The 19,344-nt window shown below is 42.0% G+C and overlaps 1 protein-coding gene across 1 annotated transcript in view; it reads left to right on the forward strand.

Moving 5' to 3' along the window:
- LOC144326245 (proteasome subunit beta type-7-like) overlaps positions 1–13,993 on the forward strand; it is a 37,669-nt gene extending 23,676 nt beyond the window's left edge. The window contains exons 6-8 of the mRNA XM_077922796.1: positions 702–760; positions 8,580–8,731; positions 13,764–13,993. Of these exons, the coding sequence (XP_077778922.1) occupies positions 702–760; positions 8,580–8,731; positions 13,764–13,875 (323 nt within the window). The 3' untranslated portion in view covers positions 13,876–13,993. The remainder of the gene's footprint in view (positions 1–701; positions 761–8,579; positions 8,732–13,763) is intronic.
- Positions 13,994–19,344: the final 5,351 nt, after the last annotated feature.

Consider the following 19,344-nt stretch of genomic DNA (forward strand, 5'->3'; position numbering starts at 1 on the left):
GATTAATTTCCCCATCCTCGCTCAAAGCATGTCCAAAACATAAATCCAATTTTTCATCTTAAGAAATGGAACTTGGGCGCTCCTGGGGACAGCGTCCGGGAGATCCAGACTCCCTCGGGGGCTTTCCATCCAGTGCCCCCACCCCCTCCTTCTTTACGAACTTGGGGGTTGTTAGTGGGCATCTGCGGATGAGACTGCATCTTCCCATCTTGGTATGAGTTATCAACCTGCTTTTCCCCTTTCCCTTTCTTCAGAGTAAGGCTCTGTTTGTTATTGAGCTTGAATAAGAGATGCTGCTCTAAAGTAGCAAAACAAATGTACAGTCCTACCTCGGGTTGAATGTGCTTCAGGTTGAGCGTGTTCGGGTTGCGCTCCGTGGCAACCCAGAAGTAACAGAGTGCGTTACTTCCAGGTTTCGCCGCTTGCGCATGCGCAGATGCTCAAAATGATGTCACGAGCATGCGCGAAAGCGGCAAAGCGCGGCACGCGCCGTCGCGTCTTACGTTCTATTCAGGATGCAAACGGGGCTCCAGAACGGATCCCTTTCGCATCCTGAGGTACCACTGTATAGGAATGTAAATGAGTATTTGTAAAGTTCTTGTCTCATCATTGCCTTTTCTGTTCTGTCATTTGAAAACCATAATGGTGTATTGGACGTAACCCTAGTGAAAATTAAAATGAAAACTTCTTGCTCTTTTCAGGTTCAGGTTCATTGGCAGCTATGGCAGTTTTTGAAGACAAATTCAAGCCTGACATGGAGGTAAACATTCTCTCTGCCTCCTGTACTCCCACTGTTTATTTGTGTAATTGTGATAGTAGCATAGTGTGATTTGTAGGATGGGGTTGCTTATTAGTCTTTAATCCTTTGAATGATCTTTAATGGTTGGTGTTCAGTTACAGCAATGCCACAACAGTCTGAAGAGTCACTTTGTTGTCTTCTGTGGGGATTATCCAAAGTATTGTTTCTGTGCTAATAAATATGCACAAAACTTGAGTTAGACACAAAACTGTAAAATGTGTTTACCTATGTTCTCATGGAAAAATCAGTACAAGTCTGACACCTGTGCCTTGTGGATGTAATTGCAGGAATTCTGCAGGATGTGTTAAACACGTAACTGATGTTTCCTCAAATGCTGGTGTTTCCAGATATTTTGTGCCTGGCTCTTTAAGATATGAGTGCAAAAGTGAAACGTATGGGTGATTATTGGGTCTGTAATCTGAAAACAAAGATCATGGCCACTGGTCCCATCACCTCCTGGCAAATTGAAAGGCAAGAAATGGAGGCAGTGAGAGATTTTACTTCCTTGGGCTCCATGATCACTGCAGATGGTGACAGCAGTCACGAAATTAAAAGACCCCTGCTCCTTGGGAGAAAAGCAATGACAAACCTAGACAGCATCTTAAAAAGCAGAGACATCACCTTGCCAACAAAGGTCTGTATAGTTAAAGCTATGGTTTTCCCAGTAGTGATGTATGGAAGTGAGAGCTGGACCATAAAGAAGGCTGATTGCCGAAGAATGGATGCTTTTGAATTATGGTGCTGGAGGAGACTCTTGAGAGTCCCATGGACTGCAAGAAGATCAAACCTATCCATTCTGAAGGAAATCAGCCCTGAGTGCTCACTGGAAGGACAGATCCTGAAGCTGAGGCTCCAGTACTTTGGCCACCTCATGAGAAGAGAAGATTCCCTGGAAAAGACCCTGATGTTGGGAAAGAGAAGGGGACGGCAGAGGATGAGATGGTTGGACAGTGTTCTCGAAGCTACCAGCATGAGTTTGACCAAACTGCAGGAAGACAGGAGTGCCTGGCGTGCTCTGGTCCATGGGGTCACGAAGAGTCGGACACAACTAAACGACTAAAGAACAACAGTCTGTGCATGTTCTTCACAAAGCCACATTCTGTGCCCTTGAGGGTTTTTTTAAGTGGAGACTGGCATTGAAGTCACTTTTTGTGGCTTAGTGGTTCTCCCAGCTTGTCAAGGGTGAAATCCTCAGTACTCAGTGGTACCTCGGGTTACATACGCTTCAGGTTACAGACTCCGCTAACCCCGAAATAGTACCTCTGGTTAAGAACTTTGCTTCAGGATGAGAACAGAAATCATGCAGCAGCGGCGCGGCAGCAGCAGGAGGCCCCATTAGCTAAAGTGGTGCTTCATGTTAAGAACAGTTTCAGGTTAAGAACGGACCTCCAGAACGAATTAAGTACGTAACCAGAGGTACTACTGTACCATATTTGTGTGTTCAAACAGCAGAATGGCTAAAAATGGGAGCAGAAATAGTATGTTTCTAGTTCCTTAAAGGCCAACCTGATTTAAACAATTGTCGTGTACACAATCAAGCTGCATTTTTAATTGGCTGCTGAATTGAGCATAAACAGAAATCCATTAATTTTGGTTGGCCGTGGTAGCTGATGCTACTGCCTCTGAGTGTCTGAAAACAATGGACTTTGCTTTCTGAGTCCTTTGAAGGAAGCCCAGTACAAAGTAATGGAAGGAAGAGCCCCTACCTGTCCCTTGCCAGAGGTGTTCTCTCTTGGAGGTTCTATTTATCCTCACAGAGAAGAGCAAAATGTGACTCAGCACTCAGTTGAAGTCGACAGCTTGTCTTGGGAAAGGAATCACCTTCAACCCAACATTTTTACTTGATGGGTGATTGTATTAATGAGTTGGATCTTAACTGCTTCTATCCTGGTAATATCGCTACTTTAGTCACAGTGAACATCTAGATAGGCCAGGCTCCTGTGTCACCCTCGCAGAGTTCACAAGACTCAGATTAGCAGGCCAGTGCTAACCCAGCAATTCTTAGCTTTTATGGAGAAGACCAATACTTTGTGTGCCTGTGGTGTCACTTGTCAAGGTGCAGAAGCATCACAAAAGAGGGGCTGCCCCATTTGCCCCAGGGTCTTCACACCTGACTGTACTGCCTTGGCAGTCTTTTCATTTATTTATGATTTTACTGGTTTATTCATTTCCATACCACTCTTCATCCAAAAATCATCACCATTACTATATTAATAATGCTTTAGACAGAGCAGCTTGCTCTGTCATCTGACCAGAAGAAAGAAGCAAGTTTCCATTTTGAAACAGCTTATAACCACATTTATATGGAAGAATTGAAGTGAGGATCCCCAACAGTCTTGCCACATTCCTTCTCCTTCATCTTTCAGCCAGGGAACACGCCCCTCCCTAGTTGAAAAAAACAAATGTTTTATTGGCTAATCTGGTTTTATGGGAGGGAGAGAATTGTATCCTGCTCTGACTACTGTAGATAGCATGGGCTACCAAGTGCATGTGGGTTTGGATGGCAAAAAGGCTTTAATTCTGTTTGTGTGTGTGTTTTTCTAACTATGAAGGGAGGCTCTATCTTGGTCAGAGTGAAGTACCCCTTTTTAGATGTGTGTTCTCTAGCACAAATTCTTGGAAGGTTTAGTAGCATAACAGGTTGCATGATGACAGCTCCTCTGTGAAAAGACTGAACAATATTTGGTAAATATCTGTACCACTCAAATGTGTTAATGTTGAATTGGTCAACTGCTGATGCACATGCAGTGAAAATAACTTTAAAAATCTTGGTGCCATGGTCATTAAAATGTGTAGAAAATTAATATTTTTTCTGTCAAGATTAATGCAGCTCCTTTGTTTGCTAATTGTCAGAATATCTTGATAGAGCTTTTAAAGGGCAGTGGTGTTCTTCAAGACCATCACATCACAGATAAATTATTCAAAGGCAAACTGTCCTGCACCCTCTGGTATCAACTTGCAAATTAGCATCTGGAATCTAAACAAGCTTAATGAAATCAGCAGCTGAATATTCTGTGCTACTGAAGCTGTTCACCAAAAGCATTGATCATTTGATCAGCCCCACTAATGAAGCCAGCATTCATATGCAGCGTGTCACCGCTCCTGAGTGTCAGTCACTCATACAGGAAGCCTAAATGAGACTGATAAGGCGCCAGCACCTGATCAAGTTTGAAGTTTCGGCAGTTGTCAAAAAACAAACAAAAACTCCCAACTATCAGCATTGTTGTCAGCCATTATTCAGGCGCCTGGCCGCAAATAATTATGTCAGTAATTTCCTTCACTCTCCACAACACCCCCATCTGAGCCTTGTTATTTCACATCCATCCTGAACTACAGATCCTGAATCTTCCACCATTTAAGTCCAGAAAAGCAGTCTATTGGTCAGTCTACCCTTGCACTCTAGAGCTGTGGTTTCAAAATGCTCTGGGAGGCAGGAGGCTGGACTGTATCTTTCTACAGATTTCGTAGTGCATGTGAGATCTGCACACAGAACCCACCAGCCACCCTCATCCTATTAAAGCAGAGGGGTTTCACATTCCGCTGCAGTGGGAATGTGAAGAGAATTGCAGACAATGCATTTGTCATTTGTCATGATGCTAATTGGCAAGTTGATACCAGAGGGTGCAGGACAGTTTGCCTTTGAATAATTTATCTGTGACGTGATGGTCTTGAAGAACACCACTGCCCTTTAAAAGCTCTATCAAGATATTCTGACAATTAGCAAACAAAGGAGCTGCATTAATCTTGACAGAAAAAAATATTAATTTTCTACACATTTTAATGACCATGGCACCCAAGATTTTTAAAGTTATTTTCACTGCATGTGCATCAGCAGTTGACCAATTCAACATTAACACATTTGAGTGTTTGTTTACAATTTATTTTTAGATGTTTACAATGTGCAGAAGACAAATCATACAGCATGACATTTTTGCTAAATGCCCCAAAGACAAGGACTCTTATATTGAACCTTGGCCTGCTTCAGATCGAGTTTTGTAACATGGGGTGAAAGAATGCTACTTTTGACCTATGTGTCTTGTGATTCCATTTGGAGATTCAGCCTCTTTTCCCCACTTTATTGTTATGTCAGAAAAGGTGGGTTTGCATGGTGCGTGGCGTGGCTGAAGTAGTAATGTTTCCTTGCTTCTCTGAAAAGCTCCTACCTGCAGTAACCCGTTGCAGAGCACCTGTGTTCTTGTAAAATGTAGTTAACAGAACAGCCTGAAGGTTTGCTGTGCCAGAATGTGAGCCAAGGATAAGCTGCAGCAGCACACATGTTGATGGTCAAGGCCCAGCATTACTGCCAGGAAGTCTCATCCATGCATGCAGAGTTTATTGTTGTGCAAAGCGCACTTCAAATATCAGCACCCATACAAGGGGTGAATTCTCGTGATGAAACAACCTCTTGTTTATTTATTGTTGCCAAAGCTTGTGTGTCTATGGTGTCCGTCATAGTTATATAGGCAGCCTAGACCAGTGTTTCCCAACCTTGTGCCTCCAGCTGTTTTTGGACTACAATTCCCATCATCCCTTGCCACTGGTCTTGCTAGTCAGGGATGATGGGAGTTGTAGTTCAAAAACAGCTGGAGGCACAAGGTTGGGAAACACTGGCCTAGACAACAACACCCCCCCACTCCTAGATGTTTAAATTCTCAAACAGAGTGGGGGACCCATGACCTCATAATTTCTCTTGCCTTGAGATCTGGAAGATTACTGTGTGGTTACGTCACCTGTTTGATTTCCTGCCTCATTGAAGCAAACATTCACATGGCATTTGGTCTGTAACATGGAAAGCTACCACCTTTCAGTTCCCCGTGTGGAACTGGGAAGTTGTGAATCTTTTGTGTTCCTAATGCTTTTACTCCTTGCTGCTGAATGGTAACTAGAACAGCCTGGCTACTGCATTAGGAATATCACCAGTGAGGTAAAATGCTTTACAAATGTACACAGCTTGCTGTAGCATTGTATGCTGGAGGCCGGGTTAGGGTCACTTCATCCAGCTATTTCTGGATGCAAGGAAGAAATTGCTTAATTGGGTGAAGGTCAGTACAGGAGTAAATCTAGTCAGCTTGGCTAAAGTGGTGCCCATTTTGAAAATTATTTGTATGGCAGCATAAGCTTCTGTTCTGCATTATTTTTTATGGGTCCTTCAATGAATCAGTTCATGAACAAGTTTGACCTTTCATTATGTAACTCACTAAATTAATATGAGAGTGTATATCTTGTACTGAGATTTTTTTAATACCCATCACTGCTTTTAAATTAATACAGCTGAGGTACTGTGCGCAAAATAAGTTTTCAGTGCTATCCTATGAATGTTGATTTGGAAGTAAGTCCCACCAAGCTCACTTGGATTCCTGGGTAAATAAATGCACCTTGGACCACCTCCTTTCCATGGATGCTAGATGATTCCGTGTGTTGTGGGGTGGGGGAGGAAGGGAAACTTGTGGCCCTCCAGATGTTGTTGGACTTCCACCAGCCCCAGCCAGCATGGTGCAGTAGTTATGGATGATGGAAGCTTTAGTCCAACATCTAAAGGGCCCCTGCTGTAGGAAATTGTCTCTTTAATTTTAGCAACTGGAGACTTGGTGTATGTGGGGTGACCTCACATTGATTTCCTCTGCCCCTGGTCTCCTGCCTTTGTGATAGCAGACAGCAGTGTTCTCTAGTTACAAAACTTGTGTTTCTTAATGACTTAGGAACTTGTGTGAAAAGCATTGGATGGAGTGGAGAACTGGCACCACAAATTGGGTGCTCTATACTCTTCCATCTGCAAATCAGTGAAGTGACCAAGGCACTTACTTGTAAAACAAATGTGGAAATGTTGTGTGCTGGGGATGGGGAAGGGGAGAAACAGACCTGACTTTGGGACTCTTGCCACTGCTGTCGGAGAGGGAGGTAATCTATCAGTTTTGGAGCATCTACAAAATGCAACTCTCCTGATAACGGGTTTAAAGTAAAGATTTAATACCGTCCTCTCTCTACTATGATGTTGCAGTGACAGTTTAAAACTCATTCTCTAAATCTCAGCAGACTTTACAGCCAGCAGTGGGCCAATATAGAGTTTAATGGCATTACAACACATAAATCATCTTTTAAAGATGCTACCAGTAGCTCCAAAATTAAATGCAGACAATGTCCTCAGTTATAAATAATTTATCAAACACCATTTCGGATGAGCCTTCATACTGAGTTATTTATTTTAGCCTTTACTGTTCAATTCCTCAGATACATTTTGAGAGATCCATTACTGGTCAGTTTAATGAACTTGGGGGTCTGCTGTGCCCCCCTCCAGCAGTTTGGCACATCTGTGGTGACCATTATATGGCTGGTCCAGACCTCTTTGTGCCTTTTACAAGTGCTGCCCATTTGTCATGTGGCAGTAAATGGAGGAGCACATTGGAGCCTTGGGACCCATTGCGTGATGCAGCAACGGAGGCAAGCCGAGCGCTCCATAAAGGCTGCTTGTCACAGCTGACTTGTATTACAGTCCATCACTCTTACTGTAATCTCATTTAAGGAGCAGCCGTGGGCCCCAGAGAAGGATATTCACAGTTAGCTTGGGCTTTGTAACCATAAAGGAGGAAGTGCTCCTTTTATATACTCAGAACTTTTAGGGTACTTTTTTAGATTAATTATTGCCCTGCATTATTTGTGCTACCATCGTTAAGACTGCGACTGTCAGCACATTCAATATACACCTCTGTTTTGCAGCTTTAAGAACTTCATTCGGTGGTAGAAATTAGCATATGTGGCATGTATGCAGGGCCAGTTTTTCCTGAGCAATGTTTCACAATGCCATTCTTGAGCAAAAACAATATTCCACTCATATGCAACTGTTTCTTTAATTAATAGGATTTAATAAAATGGATGTTAAAAAAGTTACATGGGCCTGATGGTGGTAGGTGGTACTTGATTTGGTAAAGTGGAGTTTGGTTTTGTCAGTTTAAACGTGTAAAATGGCTTTGAAAGCATGCTAAAATAGTGTTGAATTTGGCGCAGACCAGGCAAGCAGCTGTATTTTCAGTCTGAGGAAGAATGCCTCTGTTTTTCTCATAGTATCAAGTATTATGTTTGCTTATTTCAGTACATCTTTTTTCTTTCTAAACTGAGGAATGTCGCTGAGATAGGGTCACATGAACATGTCTGAGGCTTGTCCAAGGACTCGTATTTGATGACAAAAATCCCGAAAGCCCATCTTTCACAGGGGGGTGGTTTCTGCTTTTAATTCTGAACCAGGACAAAACTTAGGTTGAGTGTGTTCTGAACAGTCATTTTGTTCAGTGGAAGCAAATGAGGCAAGCAGAATGCAGACCTCTCTGCCTGTGTCACAACTGAGCTGTGAGACTCTTGGGGGCCTCTGCAGAAAGCACCATATATGGATAATGATGCTGGACTGCAACTCCCAGCAGCTGTTGAACACATCCAAAAATATGTGAAGGACCACAAATTACTCATCCCTTAGATCAAAATTCCCTCCTTCCCCTGCTTGCTTTTCCAAGTGGATTTTGGTTTGGATGTTCTCTTCCTTGGAATAGTTACAGCATTTATGGATACACTTCATTGCTTATTTGAATTGAGCAATATTTCCAGTTGCACAGGTTCTACCAAAAGGATCTTGGGCCTTGCAAACAGATCCTGTCCTGCATTTGGTTTCTATGGAAGTTTTGCTTCAGGAGATGATTACTCCAATGGAGGCTGATAGCTGGCATTGTGCAATTGCTTGGAAATATGGGAAGGGGGGCAAATGTCTGATACACACTTTGATTTTTTTTCCTAGGAGGAAGAAGCCAAACAGCTTGTGAGAGACGCCATAGCAGCTGGCATATACAACGATCTGGGCTCTGGCAGTAACATTGATATTTGCATCCTCAGTAAGAACAAGCTGGACTTTCTCCGTCCCTACGATATGCCCAACAAAAAAGCGGAAAGGTGAGCGTGTCCCTGTTTAAATTGTTTCCACAGACAAGAGAGTTAAACCTTCAGGTACCAGGAACAGGCAGATTATGCCTTCAGAGTGCAAACACTTGTAATTGAAATGTTACAGGTAATCGTATCCCAATTGTTGAGGCTGCACATTGTTCTAGCTTAGATAATTAAAACGCACTCTTGAAAAATAAATGCAACAAGAATTGTTCTGCCTGAAGTAGTTGTCAGCCTAAGAGAAAGTCTGCTAGTTCCAAAAGTGGAGTGAGTTCATTTTAATAAACATTAGGAAGAACTTCCTGACAGTAAGAGCTGTTGGACAGTGGAATTTGCTGCCAAGGAGTGTGGTGGAGTCTCCTTCTTTGGAGGTCTTTAAGCAGAGGCTTGACAACCATATGTCAGGAGTGCTCTGGTGGTGTTTCCTGCTTGGCAGGGGGTTGGACTCGATGGCCCTTGTGGTCTATTCCAACTCTATGATTCTATGATTCTATAATAGGAACGAAGGGTATTTTCGAGAGACATGCACAAAGACTCCTGGATAAACTTAGCAGTTATGGAATATGAAGAGAGGCCCTCCTGCACATCAGAAATGGTTAGATAGCAGGAAGCCAAGAGAGTAGAAATACAGGTGGCTCCCCATTTATGTGGGAGTTCCATTCCGGGCCCCTGCACACATACGCAAAATTGCATAAAATGGGGAGCACCTGGTGGCTTGTGAGGAGACCAACCCCAGAGCCAAAAGACAACCTTTTCAGGAGGGTTTACTCATGAATGAGCCTGAAGGGTGGCAGCAGGGCTTTGTTCAGCTACTCAGCCTCCCTGCCTGGCAGCTGCAGGTGCCTCTTCCCAGCGCATCAGCTGAGCAAGCCCTGCCACCTCCTGGCTTGTGAGTAGAACCTCCCCAGAGCCCTGGGGTGGGTGTCCTTGTGAGCCAGGATTCACGCTGCTCCCCATTTCCAGATACCTCTTCTGGGTCCCTGCCACCACACGTGTGTGCAGTCATGCACAAATAGATTGCACATAAATGGGGACTTGCTTATAAATTGACAGTTCTCCATATGAAAAGAATGTGGGGCTGTAGAAAGCGGAGACCTCCAAGGATCAGTATTGAGACCTGTGCTTTTTAACTTGTTTATAAACTATCTTTGCTTCGGGGTGAGCAGTGAGGTGGCCAAATTTGCTGATGATACTAAATTGTTCAGGTTTGTTAAAACAATTTGAGACTGTGAAGAGCTCCAAAGGACCTCTCCAAACTGAGTGAAAGGGAGGCAAAGGAGCAAAGGCAGTTGAGTGTAAATAAGTGTAAAGTGAAGTATTTTGTGGCATTTTTTTTTTTTAATTTCACATATACACTCATAGGGTCTGAACTGGCAGTGACTGATCAGGAATGAGACCTTGGGTTTGTAGTCGATAGCTCAATGAAGATGTTGACTCTGTGTGTGGCAGCTGTGAAAAAGGCAAATTCCGTGCTAGGGATCAATTAGAAAAAGAATTTAAAATAAAACTGCCAACATCATTGTGTCATTATACCAATCTATGGTGGAACTGCCTTTGAAATACTATAAATGGCTCTGGTCCCCTCACCTTAAAAGGGTAGAGTTGGAAAAAGTTGAGAAACGTGCAACCAAAATGATCAAGGTTGATATCTTTGAGACTTTTAAGTTCACAGGAAAGGCAAGCAAGAGGTGACCTGATAGATGTTTATAAAATTATGCATGACATAAAGTGGCCAGGGAGGTTTTCTCCCTCAACAACAACAGAACTCATAGACATGCAATGAAGCTGAATGTTGGAAGAATCAGGATATATAAAGTACTTCATGCAGCACATAGTTAAACTATGGAACATGCTCCCACAGGAGGCAGTGATTATTTTAAGAGAGGTTAAGGCTACCAGGGGCTACTAACCAAGATGCCTGTGTTCTACCTTCACTGTCAGAAGCAGTATGCTTTGGAATACATGTTGCTGGTAATGGCAGGTGGGCAGAGTGCAGTTTTGCTCATGTTCTGCTTATGGGCTTCCTCCATGTATCTGGTTGGCCACTGTGAGAAAAGGATGCTAGACTGGGTGGGCAATTGGCCTGATCCAGGAGGCTGTTCTTATGTTCTTAAAGTGCAATTGTCCAGCGCAAATAGTATGGTGTGAAAAGGCAGTAGCTGGGATTGTGACCCTTTAGGGAGACCAGTATTCCCTGTACATCTGCTGTGTCTTTGCCAAGGACATGGCTGTTTCAAAGTAGGGAAGAGTAAGAACTTTCAATTTTTGTTTGCAAGGGAATAGCCACTTTGCTGTGCAGTTTTCCATTCTGTTCCATGCACCAGGTTATTCTTGGAGTTGCACTAGGATGTAGGCAATAACAAGAACTGCATCATTTTGCATGGCAGCAGCTATTTACTTCTTTCAAAGACTATAAAGGACCATTTGGGAACATACTACTTACCGACCTTGAAAAAGGATCCTGTCGACTTCCGGGTTAGCGCCAACGGCTAATGGCGGATTCTCTCCGAGCTCCGGAGAGAATCGGCTCCGTGGGAGACGGGTCCCGTCGCGACGGCGACGCGGGGGCCCTTAAAAACCACAGGCGCTGAAGCCTGTGGACGTGGTGGCTCAGTGGGCACCATTTGCGTCCCCCCAACCCGTGAAGAAGCCTTTTTAAAGGCTTTGGAGTGGGGGAAGGTGAGTGGCGCGGTGCTGGGAGCAGATCGCTACTTCTACGGAGTGAAGCCGCAAGCCATGGCCGGAGAGCGCTGACTTTTTTCCTTGAATTTGGGACTGCAAAACAACAACCCGTGAGTAATAAGAAATCTGGACTTAAAATTTTCTTCAATTTCTTGAATTTCGGTACGACCGGGGGAGGTCTCAAAAGGAAGTCCGCCCCCCCCCCATTCATGTAGATAATCTGAAGCAAGAATTAAACAACTAAGGTCGAGAGAACTTTGCGTCTCCTTGTGAAATTAATGTTATTAATTCCACGATTTTGAAAGAATCAAGAACAGCCTTTTTTTTTTTTAAGAAAAAGAAGAGAAACTGACTGGTAATCCCCCCCCCCCCCAAAACCCGGGAGGTGATCCGTGAAAGAGCTGGCACTGGAGACATAATAAATTTGACAGCTGTCAAACGAGCTGTCAAATAAGAAAAAGTTGCTTATTGATATTTTGGCTGGTTATTTGTGTCGAATTTGGCTCTGGGTTGTTGGAAATAAAGAAGAAGCAAAACTAAACAAAGTAACTTGACTGTTGGAGGAAAAATACTAAGTAACTAAATCCCTCTAGAGGGGAATTAGAGACATTACAATGGCAGCAGATGGAAAAATACAGGCAGAGCTTGAGAGAATGATTTTTCTTGTGGGAAAATTACAAGATCAACAAAAAGCTTTTGCAACAGATGTTATGGCCTTGAGTCTCAAAGCAGATAAATTTGCTGACCGTACAAAGGAACTGATTCAAAATACTCTGGCAGTCGAACAAGAAGATAAAGTTATTGTTTCAGAGGAGGAAGAAGGAGGTGTTGGAAAATTGACAGAGAAAGAGAATAACCAGAAGCCTTTAAAAATGTATTATAAGGGAAACAAGTATTGGATGACAGAAACCTGGTTGGCAATTGAGAAGGAGGATCGCAGAGATTTCTTTATGGGAAGATTGGAAGACCTTGGGATTATAAATTCGTACAAGGTGAAAGATGGAGCCTTTGGACTACTTGGGACTTTTGGACTTAAAAGGAATATGAAACATCACCTGGGCTCCACTTTCGAGTATGGAGGTTTGGCTGGAAGAAATGCAGATCCTATTGGGATAGAGATTCTCCGAGACATGAAGTTTAAGATAAAGGACTGTCAACAAAACCGGCTGAGAGGGACTGAGAGAGAATTAAGGGCCTCGGATGTGAGGGATCCAGGCTGAGAACTGATAGGACAATGGATATTCTTTGGGGATCAAAACCGGGAACGGGGGGAGGAAAGCTGGGATTGTAAAGGGTGTATAACTAGAATTTAATGTCTTTGTTACTTGGTATTTCTATGAAAGTTGGGAAATCGTGGGAAGGGAACTTGGGTCGACCTTAGAAAAGGATGTACTGATGGGTGTTTAAATCAATTATATGGGTAAAATGTATAAGGTTAAAAACTAAGTATATATAATTTTGAAAGTTAAGCATACAAGCTAATTTAATAAGAACTTGCTGAACTAGATATTGGAATTGGGATACAAGAATGGGAGAGGAGGGGAAGTCTGCAAAAAGGGTTAAGAAGTTAAGGATCTGAAATTATACATGTTTGTGTTTGTGTTTGTTTGTCTATGTTGTGTATTGTGTGTCTTTAAATTGGGTAAAACTTAATAAAAAATTTATATATAAAAAAAAGAAAGAAAAAGGATCCTGTCTTTGCAGGAGCCACTTTCCCTGTGCTTGTAACCTTCTGTAAAAAGAAAAGGCTTATTGTAATCAGCTTTCTGGGTCACTGTCCTAATGCATTCCACAACTCCCAGAAAGGTCACCTGGGGTTTCCACTCATAGCCTCCAACTGGGCTAACTGGCGGCACTGACATTTTCTCTGTCCAGGAGAGGTTCTTCAAAAGCCATAGTGCAAGAGGGATATGGATTACAAATACAGAATGAGGTCTCTTGGCAGGGGTCGAAGCTCTAACTTGACTTTCTGCTCTAAAATGGAGTCTTCCTTTCCAATAACTTTGTCTTAGAATGTATTCACATGCAGCATTAAACAGTTGTGTTTTACTCTATGTGTCCAGATGCCTCCCTCTTGGCCCATGTCTAACTGCCCTGCAGCAGAGGAAATAAGCTGGAGTCTGGCTTGTTGTGACTTGTAACTCAGGGCCTTGTGGTTTGTTTCCTCTGTGTGGTAGTCAGAAGTGGGTGATTAACTTGCTGTGTTCTATTTGGGAAAAGGGCAACTTTACGCAGTACAGCAACTAGATCTAAGTATATATCTCAATCTCCATCTGCCCCCCTTGTTAGTGGGATTTCTGGCAGACACACATTATTCTCTATAATTCCTTCTCTATTCTCCCCCTCCACCCTCAAACAGGCAAGGGCGATACAGCTGTGAGAGGGGAACTACAGGTGTGCTCTATACGAAAGTTACACCCTTGGATCTTGAAGTGGCAGATGAGACAGTGCAAACAATGGATACATCTTGACTTACTGGGAACTTCTGGGCAGTGGAAGAGGATTGAGAATTTTCATACCTGAATTCTGCATCTGTATGCTGACATTAATGTTCTGTATGCAGATTTAATAAAAACCAATATGAATTGACCGGTTGACTTGTGTAATAACTGGGGCAGGAAAAAATAATTTTCTAAAATGATTATTTGCTTCAGTAGGTCAACCCAGTTGTACATCCAGACTATTATGTGACCCCAGCCACTTCACAAGTAGAGCAGCAGTCATTCTTAGATGCGAAAGTTAACAGATCTTATCCCCTGTGTGCTAATGGTGTATTTATGCTGAAGCTGTCTGGTGACCAATAAGCAATAGCCTAAGATTGTGTGGACTAAAAGCCTGCTTCATTCGATAAATCTGCTGAAGCAAGTTTTAGGTCATGAAAACTTGTGATGTAAATTTGTTGGTCTTTAAGGTACTTAGCAGATTCCTTGGTTTTGTATGCAATATCCTTTTATATTGCTTTTATATTTAATCATTTCCCATATTTTTCATAACTCAAGAGGAATAAATAAAGTGTGGTCACAGCATTTTTTGCTGAACACTTTCACGTACCTTAAGCAGGTATGGCAGAGGCAGGGGGTTACGGATCATTTAGTAAAGCAACAAAGCAAAAGTAACAGGCATAAGGTGGAAGTTATTTGACGCTGGAAACAGTGTTGCGCTGGATTTTACACCAATCAACCCCAAGTGGCTTTACCTCACCCCACACCTAAGGTTTTTTTGGGGGATATAGTACAGGTAAATGAGGTGACAAGTATTTTTCCAAGGAAGAGGAAGGGCAGAAAGTCGGTATCAAGCTCAGTACTATTCAAACTAACTTTGATAAATGGCTATTATCTTACCTTTTACCCTTGAAACTTACATTTCCCCTAAGCGGTGTCTTGGTACCTGCTCTCTCAAGCCCCCCATCTGCTCTACATGGGATGGAATTAAATAGATATGAAAGAGAGAGAAAAGTTGGTGTTAAAGAGTTGAGTTGCACTCTGTCTCCTTCTGTGTGTGATATATACAGATGCAGAAATGAGCTTATATTTAGTCAGCATGAGTTGCTTATTCCTCCGGTTTAATAGGAATACCCTTTCTGACTGTCATCAGATGTTTTCTTATAAGAAAATTCAGCCATACAGCAGGTAGCACTTAACTTATTGTTGTACCATAATTATAACTGAACCACTGTCCCAAGTCAATTAAGTACATGAATATGTATATCAAGATTAAATCATTTGCAGATAAATAATAGATAATAATAGGGAAAACTGGGAAGGACTGTCCTACAGTTTATTCAAAAGGTCAATCAACTTCCAAATGCAGCCCAACAAAGCCCCCTTTCACAGTGAATATTCTGCAGAAAGAATTTAAAACAGAAGCATATCTTATTTTTTTGTTTTTTTTAATGATATTTATTAGAAATTTAAAGATTACAGAAAAAAGAAAAAAGAAAACAACAAAAAGATTTAACAAAACATACATTACAATACATAAAAAAGGGGGAAAGGTACATAAAAACCAATACAACAATACAGCAAAAAAAACACACATCCAATATTCCATATCTTTATCTTTCATTTGCTTGTTTCATCGACCTCCTCACACCTCCCTTTTTGTGTTCTAGTTTAATTAATTGTTTCAGCAAATTCTTTCCATCTTTCTCAATTTTTGTTGGGTAATTTATCTTAACAGTCTAACCTATTAATTAACTCAGCAAATCCTATCCATCTTTCACTATATTCTGTCATTCAATTTGCCTTAATTTATTTTAACCTTATCTTACCATAAAATACCTTAAAGCTTAAAACTTAATACTTATTTATACATAACTCCTTATATCATTTCTACTAAAGCCAGATAGTTTCATTCCAACATTTCCCCTAATATTCATTAATTTTACACTAATTCCCAAAATAATTTTTTTTATAAACTTTCTTCCAATCTTCATCCAACATCTCTTTTTCCTGGTCTCGGGTTATGTCAGTCCTTACTGTCCATTCCATCTAGTCCATCAACCTGGTAATCTTATGTCCGAGGCTCTTAAGTCTCTTCCATGCCCCTTCTGCAGATCTTCTTCTTGTTTATACCTGCACTTTTCCTTGTCTTTTGTTGATCTCTTTCTTAATTTCTTTCCTTTCTCATTGAGGAGTAGGTCTCAGGGAGACTCCAACCCAAAATTATCTCCATCTCCCCTCATCAGATCAGCCCACTCCCCACAGTCAGCAGTGTAATCCAGAAAATATTTAAAAGCATGTTTCAAAGTCCCTCCGAGATTCAGAGCCCCCACAGCTCCAGAGTCCCCCTGGCCCACTCCGAATTCAATCTTCAAGAATGACGGCTTATGCTCATGCAGGGCCTCAGGTCTCTCCATTTGTATTACTTGAGGTTCAACAGCAACCTCCTCCATTATCTTCTGCACTTGCACTTGCCCTGTCAAAACAGGTTCCTGAGTTGGTTCCTGAATGGTTTCTATATGAGTATTCACCGTTTGTCCAAAGTTTTTGACTGCAACAGTCATCAAATCCATCTTCTCATGCATCTGCTCCAACAAAGCACTTGTCTTGCAAAAAGCAAGCACCAAAGCTTCTTCTAAACACATTTTTTATTCAAGGTCAGAGACTGGTCCCACGATCCTAATCTCCCAACTGTGAAATTCCCAAATCGACTGCAGCAACAATTTAACAAGCTCCCTCTAGAGGAGACAATTTCTATTTGTATCCATCTTTTAAAAGCAAGTCCAACAAAGGAAAATTACTTTCATTTTTCAAATATTTTGTTTCGTTTGAATGCAAAAGGCAACATTGGAATCAATTTGTTTCTCTCTTTTTTTTAGCTATCTGTCAAAGACGTTCCCTTCACAGTCAATGAACATCCCCAAAAGTTTCTGTCTCTGACACCCCGTTCCCAGGTTTGAGACGGTGGAAATTTATCTTTCTTTACTCTCTCTCCTGCAGGCTTGAACAGTCAAAGCCCCCCCCCCCTTTCTCCTGCTTCCAAGGGGGGTTTTGGTGGTTATAAATGAAGGAAATTTAGACCTTTATATACGACTTTCCAGACTTTAGCTTGCAAGGTTTTTGCTTCAGTCTATTTACAAAAGCGGAAGGCGGACTTCCTGTTTTGAACCTTCCCGCTTCGGTGCCAAATTAAAATGTTTCTTAATCCAATTTTCCATTTCTACTCACGGGTACTTGTTTAGAGTCCAATTGTCCACAGGAAAAAGTCAGCGCTCTCCGGCAACGGCTGTGCGGCTTCACTCCGTAAAAGTAGCGGTTGATTCAAAACACGGCGCTGCTCACCCCACGTCGCTTCGGATCCCCGAAAAAGGGTTTCCCTGCGAGTAGGGGAGGTGCTCCTGGTGTCAGCCGAATCCCACGTTCCCAGGCTTTGTCCGCCTGGGATTTTTGAGGGGTCTCCGCCTTCACCGCGGCGGCAAGACCCGATTTTTGCAGAGCGGGTTCCTCCCGGTCAGATGAACTCCACCATTGCCGATGGCGCTAACCCGGAAGTAAAAAACAGAAGCATATCTTAAGAGGCAAAGGTAGGGTAATCACGGTACTATGCTACCTTTCGAGAGGATCTCATTCTTTTGTGATTTAATCTCTGCTAGCAATTTGTGTGTATATGCAGTCATTTGTGATTTAATTTCTGCTAGCAATTTGTGTGTATATGCAGTCATTTGTGATTTAATCTGCTAGCAATTTGTGTGTATATGCAGTATATCTGCAATCATTTGCAGATAAATAATAGATAATAATAGGGAAAACTGGGAAGGACTGTCCTACAGTTTATTCAAAAGGTCAATCAACTTCCAAATGCAGCCCAACAAAGCCCCCTTTCACAGTGAATATTCTGCAGAAAGAATTTAAAACAGAAGCATATCTTAAGAGGCAAAGGTAGGATAATCACGGTAATATGCTACCTTTCGAGAGGATCTCATTCTTTTGTGATTTCATCTCTGCTAGCAATTTGTGTGTATATGCTACAATCCATTTAGCCCTGGAGGAGAGCCAGCATCTGGTACATATTTTTTTTTAATGTGTTTGTAAGCTTTCTGTTTGTGTGAATGATTTCAGATGCCAGATCATCACCTGTGTTACCTTGTTGTTAATGTACTTCATCTTTGTGTCAGTGTCAAAAAAAAAATTTTAAAAAATGCAATGCTTGCAAAATATGATGCGTAAAATGATGTCACGAATGATTCGGCCCCAGATTATAGCACTGACACGAGAATACCAGCCAGTGCCTTGGGACGAGCTGTAAGGCTGTCCAAAAGAAGAGGAGGGAATGAAGGAATGGGTTTCTGTGTAGTAAGTTTAAAAACTGACTCAACCCCCCCCCTTTGTTCTTTCAAAAGAGAGCACTTTTAAATGCATAAAACTTGAACTGTTGAGCAAAACCATAATAAGGACACAACTGCATAAACAGTTCTGTCCTTTATCAGGACAGGCAAGGGATGGCCTTGGCTTCCCAGGGGAACAACGAAAACATGTCAGAACTTTATTTTATGTGCTGACCACAAAATACGCACAAGACCAATGTCCGGGGAAAACGCCAAAAGCGTGTTTCCGGAGATTATGACGTCTTCCCAGATAAGAGTAGGAAGAGGAAGATCCTTTTATGGTCAGAAGTACAGGAAGGAAGATCCTTTTATGGTTGAGAGTACCAGAGCAGGAACATATGTGATGTCAACCTGCGTATACAAGTTGACGTGGCTGGGGAAGGGGGAGAGGATGCCTGGAGGGTATATATACTGCATGAAACTTGTCATTTCTTTGGACTTGCTGTGGACTCACCACGCAAGTGCCTTCTGCTATTCGGAGAGCAGAATAAACTCTTTCTTTGAACCAACCTCGGTGTCATTTTGACTTCCTCCTGTCCCGGAGCAACGCAGACCCAATCGGTGAACTCCAATAAGGCTACAATATATTTTTTTTAAAGACATCCAGTCTGGAGTTTTTGTACTTCTCTCCTTACAATAATAGGGTATGGTGAGTGAACATGTTTGAATATTTTTTTAAAGAAATTGAAACTTTGTGATTTATATTTTGCAATTCATTTTATTTGCCACTATGTATGCAATCAGTGAGGCCTCCACTGTAGACCTCAAACCAAAGCTCTCTTTTTTGTCAGTTTCTGTGCCGCTGCTGGCACAGATCTTGTGAGAATCTCAATAGCTGATATTACATAACCAGTGTTACTGCACACAGAATATGGGGTTGGGGGAAAAAGCTTTATAAAATCAGTGGTACTTTGGCCATCTACAACTACTTTGAAGCAGTGTTCAAAACATAATGTAAAAGGGTATTACATTGACCATGCAATAAGGTAAGTTAAAATAGAATTCATTCATTTAAACTCAAATGATCACCCACACTTCTAAACTGTGAAGACTCATTGAAGAATGTGAATATTTTAATCAAGCTGATTTGAAGGACGTATTAAGACTTTGCATT

Source organism: Podarcis muralis, chromosome W (assembly GCF_964188315.1).
Source record: "Podarcis muralis chromosome W, rPodMur119.hap1.1, whole genome shotgun sequence".
In the NCBI taxonomy this organism is placed as follows: Eukaryota; Metazoa; Chordata; class Lepidosauria; order Squamata; family Lacertidae; genus Podarcis; species Podarcis muralis.